The 19446-nt window shown below is 37.4% G+C and overlaps 1 protein-coding gene across 1 annotated transcript in view; it reads left to right on the top strand.

Moving 5' to 3' along the window:
- ARHGAP42 (Rho GTPase activating protein 42) overlaps window positions 1–19446 on the top strand; it is a 142312-nt gene that overhangs the window by 66774 nt on the left and 56092 nt on the right. Inside the window, exon 4 of the mRNA XM_039718509.1 lies at window positions 9465–9536. Within this exon, the coding sequence (XP_039574443.1) occupies window positions 9465–9536 (72 nt within the window). The remainder of the gene's footprint in view (window positions 1–9464; window positions 9537–19446) is intronic.

The raw sequence follows: 19446 nt of genomic DNA, 5'->3' as shown, positions 1-19446 counted from the left end.
TTTACTCCTACTTGGAGTGATTGATAATATAGGTCTACTGCACTTTCTTAACTCAGCAGGTAAATTTGAGCATCAGCTTTTAAAATGTAAAGTAAATTTGGTTTGCCAAACCAAACCATTTGGTGGAGGATGATTATAAATGTGGTATCTGTCCACATACAAATGGTAGGAATTGAGTAGCTTCTTTTTGGTGCTCTTTAAAGTCATGCTTGAAGTATTTGTGGTCCAACAATGCCCAAGAATCTTGTGTTTATGACCAAAACGAATTAGCATACAAACATTAAAACTTAACTGCTGTAAAATAACAACAGTTCTGGGAGTTTAAATATAATGATATTTTCTCTTCATGAGGCAAGAAAGATGTATTAAGTTTACTGCAAATTCTCAAATGGGGAATTTAAAACAGGTGGAATGAATATTTAGCTTTTCCCTCCAGAGAAATCACAGACAATGAATAAATTAGGTGAACAAGATAATTAAAAGGAAGTCGCATTAAAAAGAAGTATTAAATGAATGTGTTGGTAATATACTTTATCTAAACATGCCAAACACCATTTTTGCATCTTTAAAATCTTTTAATGTGTGGAAATCTTGTTGCAACTGTTACTTTCTTTTGCCTGCAATGACAAGTTCAGTCACAGATAACCTATCTTATTGTGAAAAACAAGAACTGATGAGATGCATTCGAAACTTGCAGCTGTAAATTCATGGCAGAAGTATTCTTGTCTAAGTTCGTTTTTACCCTTCCTTACATGTCTTGTCACTCACTGAGGAATATCTACAGTCTAGTCTTGCAGTCTTTGAGAATTATTTCTTATGGTTGCCGTTCATGAAAAGGTGAACAAACCACTAAGAAAAATAATTGTAAGATGTTTGAAGTCATTTGTAAGACATGCTGCATTTTGTATAGTTCTGTTAAATATTTGTTCCCTTGGGAATTTCTTCTATAAGATATTGCCAGTGAGTAGCATAAGATGGTTCTGGAGCATCACTAAATGAATAGAATGAGATAGTAGGAACTTTTGGTTTCTGATGATCCAATTTTTTCTATTGGTTTCCATGCCCAGCTTCAGTGAGCTCCCTGTGTGAACCCTGTCTTGGTCAGACACCAATTAGCTGCCACATTCCAGAGTCAACTGGTGAATCTGGCATCTTAATACCCATGAATGACAGAAAGTGTGAGTAGTGGAGGTAGCATGCTGCCAGGGGATGGAGGGCAGAATGGTTATTTCTGAGGCTGAATGATGTCCCCTCTCAAAGAGAAGTGATATGCAATGACCAATTTGGATTTTGACAGAAAAAAAAATAGTCTAGATGAGGTGTGAAGTTTTGATTACGTACCTGTTCCAGCACTGCACATGTAATCACTTGGTAATAAATGTAATAACTATGCAAGAAATTAATTCAATGAAAGGAAATCAGGAGGCATAAAAATATTACTTCATGTTGGGATTAGATTAAGCCATATTTTGTATGACCTGATATAATAAAATCTAACTCATGTGATCCCTAGTTAGCATGATGACTACTTTTTCTTGTAACTCTGAAGCAAGTAATTTGTTACACTATTCCATTGGTTGCAGTGCTTTGTTAATTTTTTCTTCATTTATTTGAGAGATGGCTACACTAGTAGTTCATCTGTTTGGTTACATTAGAAGCACCATATAACTTTGTAAGTGTAACTTTAGGGTGTGAAAGTAACTTTTACTGAATCCTGTAATGTCTATAATGTTTTTGCTGTCTCTGTTGAATCCAGCTGCTTTCTGCTGAATGAAAAGCAAATCTTACCCAGTCCCAGATTTCTTTGGCTTATCACAGAAAACTTTAAATGGGTTTGCAATATCTCTGAGGGAAAGCAGATTTCAACCCAGTGGCCCAGACATTAATTTGCTTTCTTTTGGAAATTTCTAAATACTGTTGTATTAAGCATTTATACATCTACACGGAATTACATTTATGTAAGCAGATTAGCAAACTTGAGCTTGATTGCAAACAGCCACACAATTTCATGATGTGATATATCTTGTCTGAATGGATCATAGACTTATTCTCCCCATAGTTTGGGAAGGGAATCTGTTACTTAAACTCAAAAATGCATTTTCTCTTTCTCTATTTTCTTAATGCCAAGCCTTAGAGTTAATACTTCTCTGTTGTTCCTTGGCCCTAAAGCAAGTTAACCAGTGTTAGTATAGCACGCTTTTAAAGACCCAAGCTTTCAGGGTCATTCATAAGGCTTGGCTTCCTGGGAGGAAGAAGAAAATTTCTGCTCCACAGACATTGCAGACATGAACAATATTGGTGCCTCCTTCCAAGAGAATCAAGTTATTGTTTTAATGAATGGTTGTACTGGACCTTGGGATCTCTGAGTGCTAAAGTACCAGAGCTACTACAAAAAGGTAGAGGTTGATTGGGCTGTATTTGGTAGGTACTTGCTATGTTGTACCCTCATCTAAGATAGCAGAGATCGTCATAACCCTGTTTAGGAACATATGGAAACAGCACAGAAGGCATATGCCTCAACTTTGAGACTGCTGGGGTATAAAGTTAATTAAATGTGGCTTATATAAACATTTCATTCATGTGCTGATGTAATGAAAACATTTTAAACTTAATTCTTCTTAATTACATACTGTGCTTAGTAGGATAGTGGGTAGTTGAAAAATAGCAAAGGGAAAAGAAGATAGTACAAGGGAATATTTCTAAAATAATGTCGACTCACTCATTCCTGCCACTGAGCTCCCCAAATGTATTGCTTATAAACTATAACTATTTTCTTCCTTGGCTAATACTTGGGAGTAACAGAGGAAACTACCAAATGGGACAGAGAGAGGACCTCCTGGTATTTGATATTCTCCCCAAATTACAAGACAAATTTGCATCTGGTTAATGATCACAAAGATAGTCACAGTACTCACTAGTACTTTCAAATCTAGTTTATCCACTCACCCATAATTAGACATTCTGATAGAAAAATGTATCAGGAAGCCTTCATTTACCAAGACCTCTACTGAGTAATTGCAAAGTCAAGATACACAAGACCCTGAAGATTGGCTCAGTTGGTCAGAGCTTGGTGCTGATACCACCAAGGTTGTGGGTTCAGTCCCTGGATGGACCACATCAAGTCCAAGATGTGGACTTGATGATTCTTGTGGCTCCTTTCTGACTTAGAATATCAGTGATCTGAAATTATGTTTGCAGTGTTAATTTTAAAGTATTATATCTACATATTTTTTCTGCTTATATTTACATACATATCAGTGTGTATTTTTTAGAATATCAATGTTATGTTTAAAAAGAGATGGTAGATCTGAGTCAGATTCTTCATGAAGACTTTTTTGAAGGTTGGCTGATTTTTTATCTGTGCGGTCTGTAATCAGTCAAAAGAAAAAATCTCCTGAGGACACCAAACATCTGAAATTTTTCAGTTGTTCTTCAGATGAGTTGTGTTCTTCCTCTAATGTTTTGTGAGGACTCTATAAAGAGACTGGCTTTTCTGTCCTAAAGGCAGCCTTTGTGCATATTCTCTTGTGTAATTTTTTATTATACTAACAAACAATCACTTCAGGTTTGACACTACGGTGATGTATTTTTAAACATAAACTATACCATATAGAAAATTGAAGTTCACTTGAAAACGCTGAGAAAAAACCTGATCTAGTGGAAAGCATTGCTGCCTGTGACGGGGTGCAACCTGATGATCTTTAAGGTCCCTTCCAACCCAAACCATGATTTGATTCATGTGTATGACTATCCCAGCCTTGACTAGAATGTGATTTATAAGCATCCCCTTGTGGCATTGAATTAATACCACTTGATACAGCTTTAGGTTTTGGTAAGAAGCTGAATGTTGCATTGCACCTTGTACATGGAAGTGTCCAGCCTATGTTATGAATCGTATGTAGTTGAAACTTCATAGTCTTTCAATCTCCTTTAACATCAGCTTTACTTTAAATAAGTGGCAGTGGTAGTGATATCTTTAGGAAATTAACATAAGCTTAGACATTGTTTGATGTCTTTTTTTTTTTTTTTTTTTTTTTGTAAAGGTGAGAGGTATTAAGATGAACTTTGAGTATATTGTTTGTTGTTAAGTATGTGATTTGTCTGTGTAGAGTTTTCTGTACAAAGCTGTAAAAATATTTGTCTTGCTAAGGTCAAGTAGTTACAGGCATTGAAATTCACAATATTAACTTTGTGTAATATTTACACTTTTTAACTTCTAAAACAGAAACTGTGCACTTAAATACATGACCAGTGTTTTAACATGGCATGTTTATATTCTTTGTAGTATTCAATTTGATACATAAGTTATACAAAAGTCTGGTTGTCTGTATTTGGTCTCAACTGTTGTATTTGAAGTTGTATTCATTTGGAGTTGCTGATACAGGCCTCAGACTGAAAGAAGAGGTATTTTGACCAGATGTTAGGAATTGTTAGGAATTGGGAGAAAGATTTAAAATTAAATTATGTCTTTGTGTCAAGTAAAGAAATACTTTTCCAAATTAGAAATACATTACCATGCATATATTACCTATGAGATTTGTTGCCCCCTTTGAATGAATTTAATTTGTGTTTTCTAAAAGTCTTACATTGACATGAAAAAAGTTAATATTTGTCAGCATTCAGAATTTGCAAGCCATTAAGGGTTTCAGGGAAATGAGTTCTATTTACCATGTGCTAGTGTGGTCATTCTGTATTGCCATGAAAATAGTCATAGCAGATTTTGGAACAAAAAATGTTTTTCCAAGATACACTATATAAACACACAAATTTTTTGTAGTTAAATTGTTTAACTATCATTCAAATTATTTTAATATAATTCTTTACTGCAAATGTTCCTCACTTAAATTGTTGCTGTCTTCTTCTGGCAATTGGTAAATCTGTTAACTCCGTTTTTTCTGTGATTTACCTAGTCCTTATCCCTACAAATGAAAATACAAAGCTAAAAAGGTATTAACTGTCCTTGTTACTGCTGTTCAGCCTGTAGACACTAAGGTGAAGATAAAAGCCTTTAAAACAATTCAGGACTTAAAATTTCTGTGTCTGTGCTGTTAGAATTTAAAATGAATTAGCAGCTGCATCGATGTTTTTTAGGTTAATTTCTGTTTATATCCACTGGTTCTACCAAAGTGGAATTACAGATTGCCTTGGGTTGGAAGGGGCCTTAAAGGTCATCCAACTCCAACTGTCTACCATGGGCAGGAACACCTTCCATTAGACCAAGATGCTCAAAGCCCCATCCAAACTGGCCTTGGACACTTCCAGGGATGGGACATCCACAACTTCTCTGGGCAGCCTGTGCCAGTGTCTCAACACCCTCCCAATAAAGGATTTCCTTCTAATATCTAATCTAAACCTGCCCTCTTTCTATGTAAATCTTTATCTACCCTCTTACAGTTTAAGTAAGAGAAGAAGAACGTTGCATGCACATGCTGTATATCATTCACTCTCCTAAATTCAGAAAAATCAGAAAACTAATTAGAAAACTCATTAAAATGTTGACTTGAATCTAAGAAAATCTAGAAATTGAAATGTTCACATATATTTGCAAGAAATTTATTTTTCCCTAACACTATATAATAATTATGATTCTCTTAATGGTCTTCATTCTAATGATTGAAAGTTTTATTAAAAGAGGAAAATTTTAAGAAGTTGCTCGCCCAGTCTGTCTTCAATGTATAGATGTGGAGTTTCTCTCCACATATGCAGTTTGGGGAAAATCACAGTTTAATCTCAGTATGGGTGCATAAATTCAATTTCACAGCTAACTCCTGGAGGGAAAGAGGGTAGGTTGGAAAAGTGGATGATCATGAATCAGAAAAGACAATTTAAGTGGCTTCACCATGTTGTCTCAAAGGCTGCCAGGGTATATTGAAATGTTACAGTTATGCCAACAGTGACCAACCTCATAAGTTGTTAAACTGCCTTAGAAAAAGTATTTTGAATTTTGAAATGCTTCTATTTCAAATATATTTTACAACTTCTGTGTGGTTTTAGTGGTATTTTTTTCATTAGTGCTTTTTTCAACAAGTAGAATCAACTAGAACTAAGTGGAATTATATAAACCAAAGATAAAAATCTGAACAAGCTTTTTGTTTTAGAAAAATCTGTTTCTTTATTACTGTATCTAATATAGCTCTTTCAAATGTCAAAGTAATATTCTTGTATTTTGTCTGCTAATAATTATCTGGCATCTTAATTTAAAAAAGACTGATGAACTGTTAGTAAATTAAATTGTGGTATTCTTTTTCTTTTATTTTTCTGGAGAAGGACCACTGCTTTTGCCAAACAAGAGAAACAATCACGTAATTTGATTGACTGCCACATGTTAACCATGCTGAGCACTAGAACTGTGTAACATTCAATAACTATTAGATCAACAAAATGTGACTTTCTCTAAAGGTGTGACTAGTCTGGATAAGCATGGAAGGATAAGATCGATATTTTAGACACAACATGGATTTCTGAAGTTGCTGTTTACAAAAACTGTTACAGTCTTCTTGGCATTATTTGCCTGTTCCCACTGTCCCTGATATCAACCTAACACAATAACTGAGTAGGAGAGGGATTATAATCTTGGCAGGAAAAAAGATACTCTATTAGGACCACACAGTGAAAAAATTCAGATTATCTAAAGCAATCAGATTTCCATAGAAATGGTTGTTGGATATTGGATTGCTACTTTAAAAGGGACAACTAAGGGTCGGGGGGGGTGATGGAGGGGAGGGCTGAATGTAGATTTATAACCATTAAGAAAGAAACTGTGAGGTAGTTGCAGTGATAGTAATAGACAAAGAAAGGAAATTAATAAGTGGATATGTAAGGCAAAAGTTGTTCTTTCCAAAAGCTAGGCCCAACTTGGTGGAAATTGATGGAAATCTTTACACAGTGGAGCATTCTACATCCTGTAATAGTGGCTGTTGAAATGCATCTGCTGGGATTTTCTTAGGTCCTTTGCTGCCAAATTCTCCCTCCCCAAAACCAAAGCCTATTTCTTTCCTAGCTCCTAATTTTGCTGGAAGATGAATTGTCACAACAGGGCTCTTGCCAGTAGAACCTTTCAGCCCAGGGATGAGCTTGCAGTGTGTTCTGTTGATGTGGTTTAGCAGGTCTATTGAGAGGCCAGACCCCATCTAGGTGAAAGCCTGGCAATGCCTGCTGTCCATTCCTACTTCATGTATAACTGTGAGTATAACATTTTGGTTCAGCCCAGAAAAGCCACTTACTTCTCAGACAAATCCTCTCAGTTCCATATGCTCCCTTGTATGTTCTTCCATGGTGTTTGAAGCAGGATTCTCTTTCTCCAGGTATTTTATAATTTACTTTGCATCATCTTTGAATGAGATGGGTAGGAATTGTGTTTCAGTCACTTTAACACTGCCAAGAGGACAATGTATGCAGTGAGGTCTCCTGATGTGGCATGGAGGCTGCGTGACCATGGTAGCCTTGAGTCAAGGGAGAGGCCATTCAGCTCCACATGGGGTTAGTTTGACTGGCAATGACTAGCGACAAGACTAGGAGTGATTGCTGGTATGAGAAGTAGCTACTTAATGATATATATCTGTCTCCCTTAATTGAACTGCGATGTATTTAGCAATGAATCTAAAGGGCATAGAAAAACTTAGTTTGGGACATGAAAAAAAAAATTGTATACACATTTCAACACCAGTGACTCCAGTAATCATTTGTGGTTTCTGTATATGTTGCTAAAAGCCATGTACATGCTCTGTAAGCTATCAGAACTTCCAGTTGCTACTTCCAGGCATATGCACTGATATTTTGCTTGGTAGTAGGCAAGTTATTTAAGTTTTGCACTGCTGTTAATCTGCTTTAGTAATCCTTGGGATTGAAATTATCTTTTGCTAAGTGCATGCACTTTGCCTTGTAAAAGTTGTTGAGTCCCAGTTATTAGATTGCTGGATGACAGCTAAAAATCTATATATTGTTGGAAAGCATCCACTTGAAGAGTAAGGTAGTGTTGTAGTCTGGTCCAGTGGAACTGATGGAGGATGTTGAATGCAATGAAAACATTTCTCCTCATCCTCTGTGCCTTATTTTTGTTTTTAAATGTAGCACATTTTGATCATGGCATCACTGAGCATTCCAGTGTTGCCATTGCTCTTTTGGACTTCTCTTCATAAGAGTGTCAAAGAGAGTCTCATCTTCTCCTAAAACTTTGCCCTGCTAAGAGATGTGGTGATTCTGTGGTATTTTGAATTGTAATGTTAGGTTTGGGGGGGAAAAAAAGTGTGTTTGTATTTCAATGGGTTTATTCTATATGGTTTTTATTACAGCCTTTTGGGAAGTTTTTGTGCTCAACTGACAATGTAACTTATCAATTACTGTTATGGAAGAACCACAAGAACTGTATTCATTCACATTTGGCTTAAGTACATGTTAGCTTTGCCCAGACCACTAAACCTGCCAAAGCCCAAATTATAAGTCTTGGTAAAGACTGTACTGGTGAGGAGAAAAAAAAGCTATTTGTGCAGAAAACCCAGAGTTTTGCCTGTAGTCAGTATAATAGAATATTGTAATGTGTTTTATTCTACTTTATTTCTGATATGTTGACAGGTTTTAGTTTCTCTGATTTTCATCAGCAAAGTCAATTTAATTGGTTATTCTTCCTGTCCCTAAAAGGCATATGGGGAAATTATGCTTCCTTTCCTTGGAGAGTGGCATGATGGCTTGGCTGCCATTTGTATTCTCCTGCTTGTGTGTTTCCAGTCCCAAATGACTACAGAATCCTTTGGGTGATTGCTGCTGGGAATGGGTTTCAGGGAGGAGTTCCCAGGACTGGATTTACACTAAATAAACAGAGGCCAGAGGGGAAAACTGTGTTTCATTAAGAACTCTGGTTTAGGTTAAAGGGATAAAAATAGCTGCAGGACATCTCAAATTAGTTTAAAAATTAGAAAAGTGAAGGAACCCAATCTAGAGTATTTCTTTTAAGTACCCACATATCTTTTTAGAGTTCTCTGCCTCACTGTCTTCTGCTCAGTGTACCTAGGTCTATAATCCAAAGGGACAGCTGAAAAGATTCAGCTGTCAAAGTTTCAGATTCTGTAAACACAGACTTTTTTAGTCAGTGCTGTCAGTGTTCACGTGTTTGTCTTCTTTGTTCTGCCAAAATATATTCCTGAAAGTTTTCGTTTTCTATTCTGGTTTTAGGCAAGATGCAAGAAATGGAAGTAAAGTACCAGAAAACCTTCTGCATATTGGAGAGAAAATTACTGCATCTTCCATTAAAATTCCCTTAGTTATTCATAAAAATGTTCTGTAGTAGACTAGTGTGTGTGTGTGTGTTGTATGCTTTGTCTAAGGAAAACATAATTACTTGCCTTCTGCTCTTACCAGAATATTTTGGACATGCATTTTTCAGTGTTGCACATTGGCAGACTTACAGTGACTGCACTTTCTGCAAATACTCTGTATTAAGAAGATATCCTTTATGTTTAACATTGCAGATCCAGAATGCTAATGATGTGCTAATAGCACCGCTGGAGAAGTTTCGAAAAGAGCAAATAGGAGCAGCAAAAGTAAGTGGCTGGAGTTGTTTTTAGTTTCGTGTTTATTTGAGTTTATCAATGTATTTTGAAGGCTGGACTAAAAACAAGCATTTTGTATTCAAACAGACTTGATACCATCCTCATTAATATGTTAGTAAATTATACTAATTCTTTGCTTCAGAGGAGAAGACGATTTAGAAATGGAGCTTAAAGACTGATAATATGCATAGAAGACAGCTCTTGCTACTGTTGCACATTCCTACCATCTGGCATTGTGTTCATCTTCTGATGTCTGCATTTACATTGTGCTGCATCTTGGGTTAACCCAGAACCACAGGGAGGATTCAAACAGCTGCTATGAGTCCCTCAAGCAGACATTGTATAAAGACAGAAGACAGTTTCAGCACGATCTCTGCCTCTGCTGTCCCGCTCCTCTTTACATGGCTTGTGCAGTGCAATGGTTCATGTTCATTTTGCCAGAGTATTCATCTTAATATTCTTCAGGGATTTTCCCATGGTGGAAGTGCTCCAGTTGGTAATTTCATCTGGTTCTTTGGTGTTAAATGTTGTATCTGTGTGAGAGAGACAATGCAGGTTGTCTATACCAGGGTTCATTAGTCAGCTCAGGAAATTAGCTATACTGGGGAAAAGTATGTTGGAATTAACTGTTGGTCTAGAAGAGCTGTTTCCAGTGTGACCCTGAATTTTTGAGTGGCTGTCAATGTCTGCTTTCATTACAGTCTCTGGGCTATGTGTGGAGGCTGTGGTAGTCAATTAGAGGTTATGGTGCTTCTGTCTCTATAAATACACTAGTTCTGAAGCATTTTGCATCTTATATTAGTGCTCATAAAAATTTCTGGGAAACGTTCCATTTGTAGGTTAAATGAGTACAAAAAAAAGCTCTCTGGTGTTGCAGGTGAGGTTGTGCTTGTGCTGTACTCAAAGAAACCCAGAAGAATAACAGAGCTATTGGAAAGAGACACCAAAGGTTTATACTTCTTGCACTGTTGTTGTGAATGTGTAGCAAACACGTGGGGCTGCTTCCGCACAGGAACTAAGTAGATGTTTGTGAAGAATGTGTACTGCGAACTTGAGGTCAGATTTGTCTGAAGTGGGTGTTCTTTACCCTTTCACTTGATATGTTTTTGTGTACAACTACATTCTTCTCTTGTCCCACCCCTATGCTGCTCTGAGATGCAGGACTGGGAGTTTATTTACCATGCTGCTTGAATCAGAATTTAATCCCAGCACAAAATTATTTTTAGTTTTCAGTAGGTTTTAGTAGTGTCATCCAGTTCTTTGTGTATGTTTCATTTCCTATTCCCATAGTTTAAGGGATATCTTTCTTCAGAGCACCCTATTTGAAAGCTCCACCCACCATACTACTGACTGTCTTGCTGCATGACAGAGACAATCCATAGGTGGTTCACAGGGCTCTCCGCAGAACTCTCTACAACACTCAGGTTTCCTTTGAATAAATATATCACTCAGTAGATGTCAACACATGCATAATGATCTAATTGAAGATGACTCCTTTGTTTTTTATATCATCAAGAATATTAAAGGCAGGGCACTACAGGACAGGTTGAGTTCTCTCTGTTTGGTGTATCACAATGGCTGGTTTCTTTTCCATATCTCTTCCATGTAAAATATGGGCATCTGCTCCTCTTAGAGTTGTTTTGACTTGTCTGTGGTCATACTACACTGTACAGAATGAGTTCAGGAAGGAGCCTGGCTCAGCTAACTCTTATTCCAGCATCTTATGCACTTTATTATGCAGTGCTGTGTGTTTTGGAGAGTCCAGGATACTTGGCTTGACACATAGATACCCTAAAGAGAGCTCTCCCAGGTCATTGTTTTATAAAATGTCAAACAAACATATTTTCTAGCACTGCACATGGTGTTCAACTGCCAAACTCAGAAATGAGAGATTCAGAAAGCCGTCATAACCAAGTGTGATACATTTGCCTTTGAATTGATTTTTATCAGTGGAAGCAATTACAGTTGGCCTTTAACTAAATGGTATCAACGCAAACAAGTCAGAGCTTAATTACATTCAGTATTGTTTTTCTAGTAATTACAAAATAGCAATGTATGATCTAGGAATAATGAGACCCATATGAAGCAGAGTAGAAATTTGGGCTTTGTGAAACCCATTATTGGTAAAGTGGAAAACATAGTCAGATTGCTTACCCTACTTCTGTTCACTGGGATCAGCACTTAAGCATTTATGAGATCTTATAAATATTGAATGAGTTGAACTTGCTGGTTGTTTATCTGCAGTTAAGAAAGGTTTGCACAGAGATTTGGCTCTTTGAGCTCCTCTGGGGTGATCTGTGCTGATAGTCAAACAGAAGATATAGATATTTCTTGTTGTTTGGATTTTAGCAGCAAGTTTTACAGAACACTGAGAATGTCACTTTTTATTTGTGGTGTTTTCTAGACACATCAGCTGAGTGGACCTTACCAGGTCCACAGCAGGTGTGAGCTGTTTTTTTCCCTGTAGCATTAGTCTAAAACAGTGTGTAGAACAGTATTCGTATCAAATCCAAACTTGCTTCTGTTTCTCCATCACCCCTCTCCTGCCCAAAACCCCAAAACATTTCTGTATACGAGTTGTTCTCTGACGAGAAACAGGAGATGTCCCAGCTGACTGGATGCTGGTGAAAGTTGTCCCAGTTTTCAAGAAGTGCAAGAAGGAGGACCCTAGAAAACACAGGCCTGTTAGTCTGACTTCAGTACCTAGTACAGTTATGGAGAAAATTATTCTGGGAGGTATTGAAAACACCTGAAAGGCTGTGCAGCATTAGTGACAGCCAGCATGGCTTCATGAGAGGAAAGCCCTGCTTGTCAAACCTGATTTCCTTTAATGACAACCTAACCTACCTAGCTGATCAAGGGAAGCCAGCTTATGTGATTTCCATGCTGTCACAGGATCCTTCTGGACAAAATGTCCAACATTCAGCTGAATAAATACATTATGCTGTGGGGTGAGAATTGGGTCAGCACAAAGGGTTTTAATGAGTGGGATGGCATCAGGCTGGTGACCTGTCACTAGTGGGGTTCCACAGGGTTCCATCCTCCACCCTGTGCTCGTCGAAATCTTTATAAATGACTTGAACACAGGGCTGGAGGGGATACTAGGCAAGTTTGCAGATGATGCAAAACTGGGAGCAGCTGTTGACTCCCTCAAAGACAGGGAGGCCCTCCAGACCAACCTTTACAGATTAGAGGACTGTGCAAACACCAAACAGATGAAATTCAACAGGGGAGAGTGCTGGATTCTGCACCTGGGATGGTTCAACCCTGGATGTATGGACAGACTGGGGAATGAGATGCTGCAGAGCAGTGCTGCAGAGAGGGACTTGGGGGTCTTGATAGAGGACAAGCTGAACATGAACCCAGTGCTGGGGGCAGTTCTGGGTGCCACAGGAAGCTATGAGAGAGCATCCAAAGAGGGGCTATGAATGTGGTGAAGGGTCTGGAAAGGAAGCCATACAAAGAGACACTGAAATTGCCTGCTCTGTTCAGCCTGGAGAAGAGGAAACAGGGAAAACTTCATCACAGTCTGCAGCTTCCTCATTAGGGCAAGCATAGGGGCAGGCAGTGATCTTTTCTCTGTAGTGACCAATGACAGGACCCAAGGGAATGGTCTGAAGGTGAATCAGGTGAGTGGCTTTTTAAAAAAGGTTTCACTAGAGGGTGGTTGAGCACTGGAACAGGCTCCCCAGGGAAATGGTCACAGCACCAGCCTGTCTGAGATCAAGAAGCATTTGGACAATGCCCTTGGGCACATGGTGTGACTCTTGGGGATGGTCTTGCACAGGGCCAGGAGTTAGACTTGATGATCCTTTTGGATCCCTTCCAGCATAGCATATTTTGTGATTTTGTGATTCTGTGGATGGTGCAAACTCCACAGCATATTCTGTGATTTTGTGATTCTTTGGATGGTGCAAACTCCGCAGGATAGCTGATAGTAATGTCACATTGTTAAGCTGTGTTTCCAAATTTTGTGGAAGAAAAATATTATTAGACAGTTGCGTTACCAATATACAAACCAGGAAATTATATTAGGTACTCCTGTCAGATTTTGCTGGGAGCAAAGATTATGTGAGAGAGCACTTAAAAGTGATTTCTGGGCTTTTTTTGCCTTTTTTTAAATAAAACAACAGTTAAAATTCAGTTGCAGGTAAATACAAGCAAATCCCACCCTCCCAAGGGAAAAAAAGGGAAAATGTTATAAATTATGAGAATCACCATGTTATTTTAGCAATAAACAAGTTCACAAGATTTTTTGCTACCATGATGAATATCATATAGATGTTTTTAATACAGAGAATGAGAATATTTAATTTTTTCTTCAAAAGTATAATGAGTTTAGGCAAAAATATGGTCACAGAAATCAAAAAGAATATGGAGGATAAAATATATCCTGTTGATGTTACAAATCTATATTTTAAATACAAGGACCGTATAAACCCAGAGTGCAAAGTTCAAGTGTTTTTGGAACATCACAAGAATAACATTAAAGACCAATTCTTAACATGCACTTCAAAAACCTGAAGGTACCCAACAAATTTGAGAAACATTCCCCATAAAACATTAGTGTTTGTAATATAACCAGCAATATACAAATCTACATCACTTGCTCTTCTTGATTTATACTACTTGCTCTTCTGTTTTTATTGCACATATTTCAGTTATTCCTTTTCTGTACACACTCAGCTTAAATAAAGCTGAGTTCTCTCCAGAGACTACACAAACCTAGCTTTGCATTGGACAGCCTGTTGATTTACTCCATCTGAGTTTAAAAAAAATGACCTCTCCAATTATTGTAGCAAATCGAGCAGAAGCCGGGTGAGGTAACTGGGAAAGGATTCCAGGCACGAAGCCTTTTGCCTTATTTGGTCAATGTGGTTTGTGAGGCCCCAGCTGGTAACTCTGGTGAGCTCATTGTGTGATGTGTTATGGACAATAAAGCCAAACCTTCCTCTTTCTTTGTATCCATTGAGTACAGTATTTAGCAATATTTGTTCCAATGTTCATTGACCTTTAATACAACTTAAATCAGATCAAAGACAACAGAAGCAATTTTGGTTTTAAGACTTAAAAGGAGAGTTTTATTTCCTCCTTACAATTCCATCTGTTTGTTTCATAAAATAATTTGTTTTGGCCAGGAGGATAAGTTTTTATCATTATTTAATTTCATTCATTTATTCAAAGCAGTGAATTCCTTTCTACTTGGGAAACAAATCCATATTCACTGCTGGGATTAATTTTCCTGCAACTTTGCTCACATCTATCTTCACATGTAGGCATGCAGGAGGTAGCACGTTCTCTCTGTGTTTAATTTGGATTGTCTGGAAATTGAGGAGCGTGAAACAAACAAAAACCCCCCATTTTTTAAGGTCTGTCAGAAATCTGTCAAAGCAGAGTTTTAGATAAGTATATAAGATGGTTAGAAATACCAGAATGCCCATTTGGTGAACCAGTTTCTTCAGTATCTGATCAAGTCATAGCACTTGTTGTCCATTAACTGAGAAAAATGGGTGACCTTGTTGTAGTAGGTACAGCAGGAGGTGTTTCATTACAAGTGGTGTGTGTCACTCAAGGTTTGGTATTTGCATCCACTAGATTTGGTGTGTTTTAATGTCAGTCTGAACCATGGAGGGAGGGGGCCAGGAGAAGGAAGCACAAAGAGAGGACAGGCAAGGAGAATTATTGATGACCAAATGTTTTCAGTTAAAATGCAGGTTTCTCAAGAATGGTTAGTACCAGTTACCTGATATCTTTTTTGGTAACTTATTCTGTAGGCAAGGAAATGCAGGGGATCAAACCTATTTGTATTTCAGCCAGGCTTTTATAACACTCTAGATGAGTCATTGTAATGTAGTTTAGATGGGGCTTAGTATGAGACACCCAGTCTGTCAGAGGAACTTAGCTCATGGGAAAAGGGCAGTGAGTTTTGTTTATGGGAGAATGTCTGGTTAGAGAGAAGTCACCAGTTAGAAGAATCTTTGGGGCGATTGAGATCAGTCTGTTGTTTTACTTTTGTTAATGACCAGGTGAAAAAAAAATCTGGTGTTATTCCCATAGGTTGCTGAGAGAGGAGGAGGACTGGAGGATTGGGAATAAGTGTAAGATGAAATAACTGAGCATGAGGAACTGAGGCTACTCATGACTGAGGTCATGAGACAGCTGCATACCAAAAAATCTGCTGTACTGGTAAATAACTCATGGCAATCTTTTTAGGTATTATAGGCTAATAGGCATCTGTCTCTGGTGGATAGAGCAGTACAAATTCTCTCTAACTTTTCATTTACTTACATAAATCCTCAAGTTTTGGTTAAAGTTTCTGAAGTGTGAAAGTTGTGAATTGCACTAGTAAATGCATTTCATTCCAAGGTTTTGGCTTTCACTTGAGAAATAATCCCATATATGTTGTCTAATCTGTTATTTTACTTAAACTAGCATTATCAAATGCAAGAAATGAGAAATCCGAACTTGCATTTAATGAGAATGTATAATATCAAATTATTTTTAAAATAGATCAAATGCATTTTCCCTTATTTATTCAAATAAATATAGGGAAATATCAAGTAGTGAAAAGCCTATTTTTGCCACAAACAAAATAATTGTAGTGCCAGTATGATTAGCCATTGCTTTGTCTACACTTGTGTGTGTGAAATATTTGGAAAGTTTCAGAAACAGTGACGAAGAGCACTCTATGCATGCATTTCATCTAAGAAAGTCTTACTTAATAGTGCAGAGCCAAACTATTAAACTGGAAGACAACACTGGCTGTGCGCTTGGACCCAGAGTCTTTTGAAGTGACTGGTCTTCTTGGGACAGCTCATGCAAATGAAACAAAATTATTTTCTCATTGCAGTTTGCTTCAATTCAATTACTGTTTCATTCAAAGTTGAATGAAACTTTTGAAACTTTTAGGAAGTTAACAGAAAAACAAACAAAAGAAAGACAACAGTACTAAAAGCTTGTTTCACTTTTAGTGTATTCTTTTAAAAGATGAGAGTGAAAACTCAAGTCTCATAACTATAAGATTGTGGACACTGTGATTAAAAACTGTTGGTTCAGTGTGTTAATGAACTGCAGGTGTTTGGGAGGAAAACAGTTAATGTTATGTGCATAATTAGTTTTAATAAATTCTGTTAAATGCAGTCTCTCTGTTATAAGTGAGTGTGATTAACTGGCTCATTGACTAAAAATGGTTTCTGAAGCTTCTTTTTCTCTGCAGTTTAATAAGATTCTAATTTGCATCATAAAGAAAACAGATATAAATTAAGGATAAATAAATTAGTCCTCTGTAGTAAATTGGAAAATAATTTACTATTCTGCCATAACATTTAAGAATTAAGGCTTAGAATGAATTTGTAAATTGGTGGAATTGTTTAAGTGAGCATGCAGTATACCTTTCTTAGCAAAAAGAACCTTTTATTTTTTAAAAATGTACAGTTAGTAAAAGAAAAAAATTAAAAACATAGGTTTTATCAGCCTTTTTACTGAAAAAGGACAAAAGAATATAAAAATGCAAGAAAACTTGGACATTTTCTAATAAATAAAGGCTTTTTTTTCTTGCTAATCTGCTGCAGCCTATTATAGTATGTGTCACAGGAAGGACTCAGGAAGGTTGCATCCTGACCCTGCACAGCTGCTAGAATCCTACTGGACTCCTGAGCGTTGATCAAAAGTATGAACAAAGACATTGACCTTCAAACTTAATTTCCAGCTTACAGGGGAACTAAACTTCTTAGTGAGTGTTTGAGGGCATGGAGGATTTGGCAAACAGATCTCTACTGCTCTGTTAAGTTCTGGTAGCTCTACTCACCTGTTAAGTTCTTTCTAGCCTTGCTCTTGGCCACAGCGTGGACAGGATTATGTTCCCACACCTGAAAAGCAGTTCTCAAGGTTGTTGACAAGATTTTAAATGTATCAAGAAAGATTTAAGAGAAGTAGAGGAAGTGGCCAATTGCCCAGGCACAGGGCAGGACAGAACTTAAAGAAGCAGAGTTTGGTATGATGCTCCCTGCACAAGGTGTCAGTCTTTATTCACCAGCTCAAAGGCACCTAGTCCCCTGCTCTTCCTCCCCTTGTTCAAAATTAGACTCTGTCCTGAGTTTTAGCATCCTTTATCAAACCAAATTCATTATGTTTTGACAAAGGCAGTTATGTTCTCTTTCCTTACAGGGATTACTTCAGAATTGTTCTTGTGGGTGTTGTATAGTGCCACAGCTGTACTGAACATGCTTAAGTCATGAGGTACTGTACTGAAATGCTTAAGTCATGAGGTCTTATACGTGGGTATGAATTCATCTGTTAATCTTACTCTGTTACATGTTGGGGTTTTCTTTAGCAGTTTGGGGGAAAATTAAGATCTCTTTCTGCATTGCTTCCTTTTGTTTTGTGGTGTAGTTAAGTTAACAGCATAAAAATAATTACAGTTATAGTTACAATTTGGGGATTGTTTGGACATTTCTCAGATGTTGTGGGGTATATGGGTCTTTATTCCATATGTATGGTGGAGTTGCCTTTTTCCATTGTAAACAGAAAATCATTTGATCAGCTGTATCGCCATAGGTTTCTCTTCATCCAGTATATTGTTCTGTCTATGCAGCAGATTCTGTAGGGGCCTGGGAATATACAAATTTGAATCTCCTACTAATACACCAATTTTACTTTTGGTAAAGCAAACTCTGAAATAGCTCTATTCCAAAGTGAAGTGGATGATTGTACCTGGAAAATATCCTTTCTGTACTGTAACATAAATGGACATCATTGCTTCAAACTTTATTATGTCTCGGTAGATATGGGAGCATCAAGAGATCCATCCTTCCACCAAATAAAGCAGTTTTGTTATTTCAGGACCTGTCAGGTTATAGTAGCTACCACAGAACCATTTGTTCCTGTGGAGTTTGCCAAGAAGGGGTGGTCTCAGATTCTTGTCTCGATGAGAAGATTAAACACCCAGTCCCAAGAAGTAATATGAGAGCACTCGGTGAGCTTAACAACGCCACTAGGGAGGCTTAACTTTTCACCCCAAAGTGATAGTTTGTGTTCTTTTATCAGTGTTGTAAAAGGGACTCTGAAAATAGATGCTTTCAAAACAAAACAGAATCACTTCTGACATTGACCTCAGACTGTTTCCTTTTTTTTTTCTCCTAAAATATCTGTAAACAGCACAGTTTCCAGTTGTGTGTATTAATCTAAAAAATTTCTCATAGCACGCCTCAAGTTCTTCCTCAGGTCAGCACTGCAGTCCTGTTGAGATGACATCAGAGGTGCCCTGGGACCATGAGTGGTGCTGAATGTGCTGCTGGCACGCTGGGATCAGTGATGTTGGCTGATTGGTTGGCATAGATGGGAGATTCCCAAAGAGTGTTTAAAAAAAGAAATTGCTAGTTAAAAAGGAGATATTTTTATCTGCAGCTTTTAAAATAAAGCAGTGATTATGTGAAGTTTTAAGCTGGTCTGTTGGAATTGCTTTATTTGAATGACATTATGTTCTTTGCAGCTTTTTTCTTTATCTTTGCTCTCAGTGCACAAAGAAAAGATGTTGCTAACTGTGCAGATGAAGTGGCCTCTTCGTGAGCTCCTAAAGAGTGTAGCTAACTTTGTTTTTGAAATCATTTAAAGTCACAAGCTTTTGTACAGGAACAAAACTCTTCCTGTTATGATAAAATATTTTAAACTTCAGAAAGCTATCCTAAACCTGATGCAGAGAAAAGTAAGTCAGTTTCTGATGTTCTAGGGGGCTTCTCCATATTATTTAAGCAGTAACTTGATAATATCCTAAGTAAGCTATTCCAGCAAAAATACTTCATATTTAGTAGACAGTAAAGCAATAAAACTAGGTTACGTGTGTAGACTTACCAGTCCTGCTGTTTGGGCAGGGATTTAGCAGATTCCCAGACACAGAGCAGCT

Source organism: Passer montanus, unplaced genomic scaffold, assembly GCF_014805655.1.
Source record: "Passer montanus isolate IOZ18808 unplaced genomic scaffold, ASM1480565v1 scaffold4, whole genome shotgun sequence".
Taxonomy (NCBI): Eukaryota; Metazoa; Chordata; class Aves; order Passeriformes; family Passeridae; genus Passer; species Passer montanus.
Note: the sequence above shows the minus strand (reverse complement) of the source record. Positions and strands in the feature narration are given on the sequence as shown.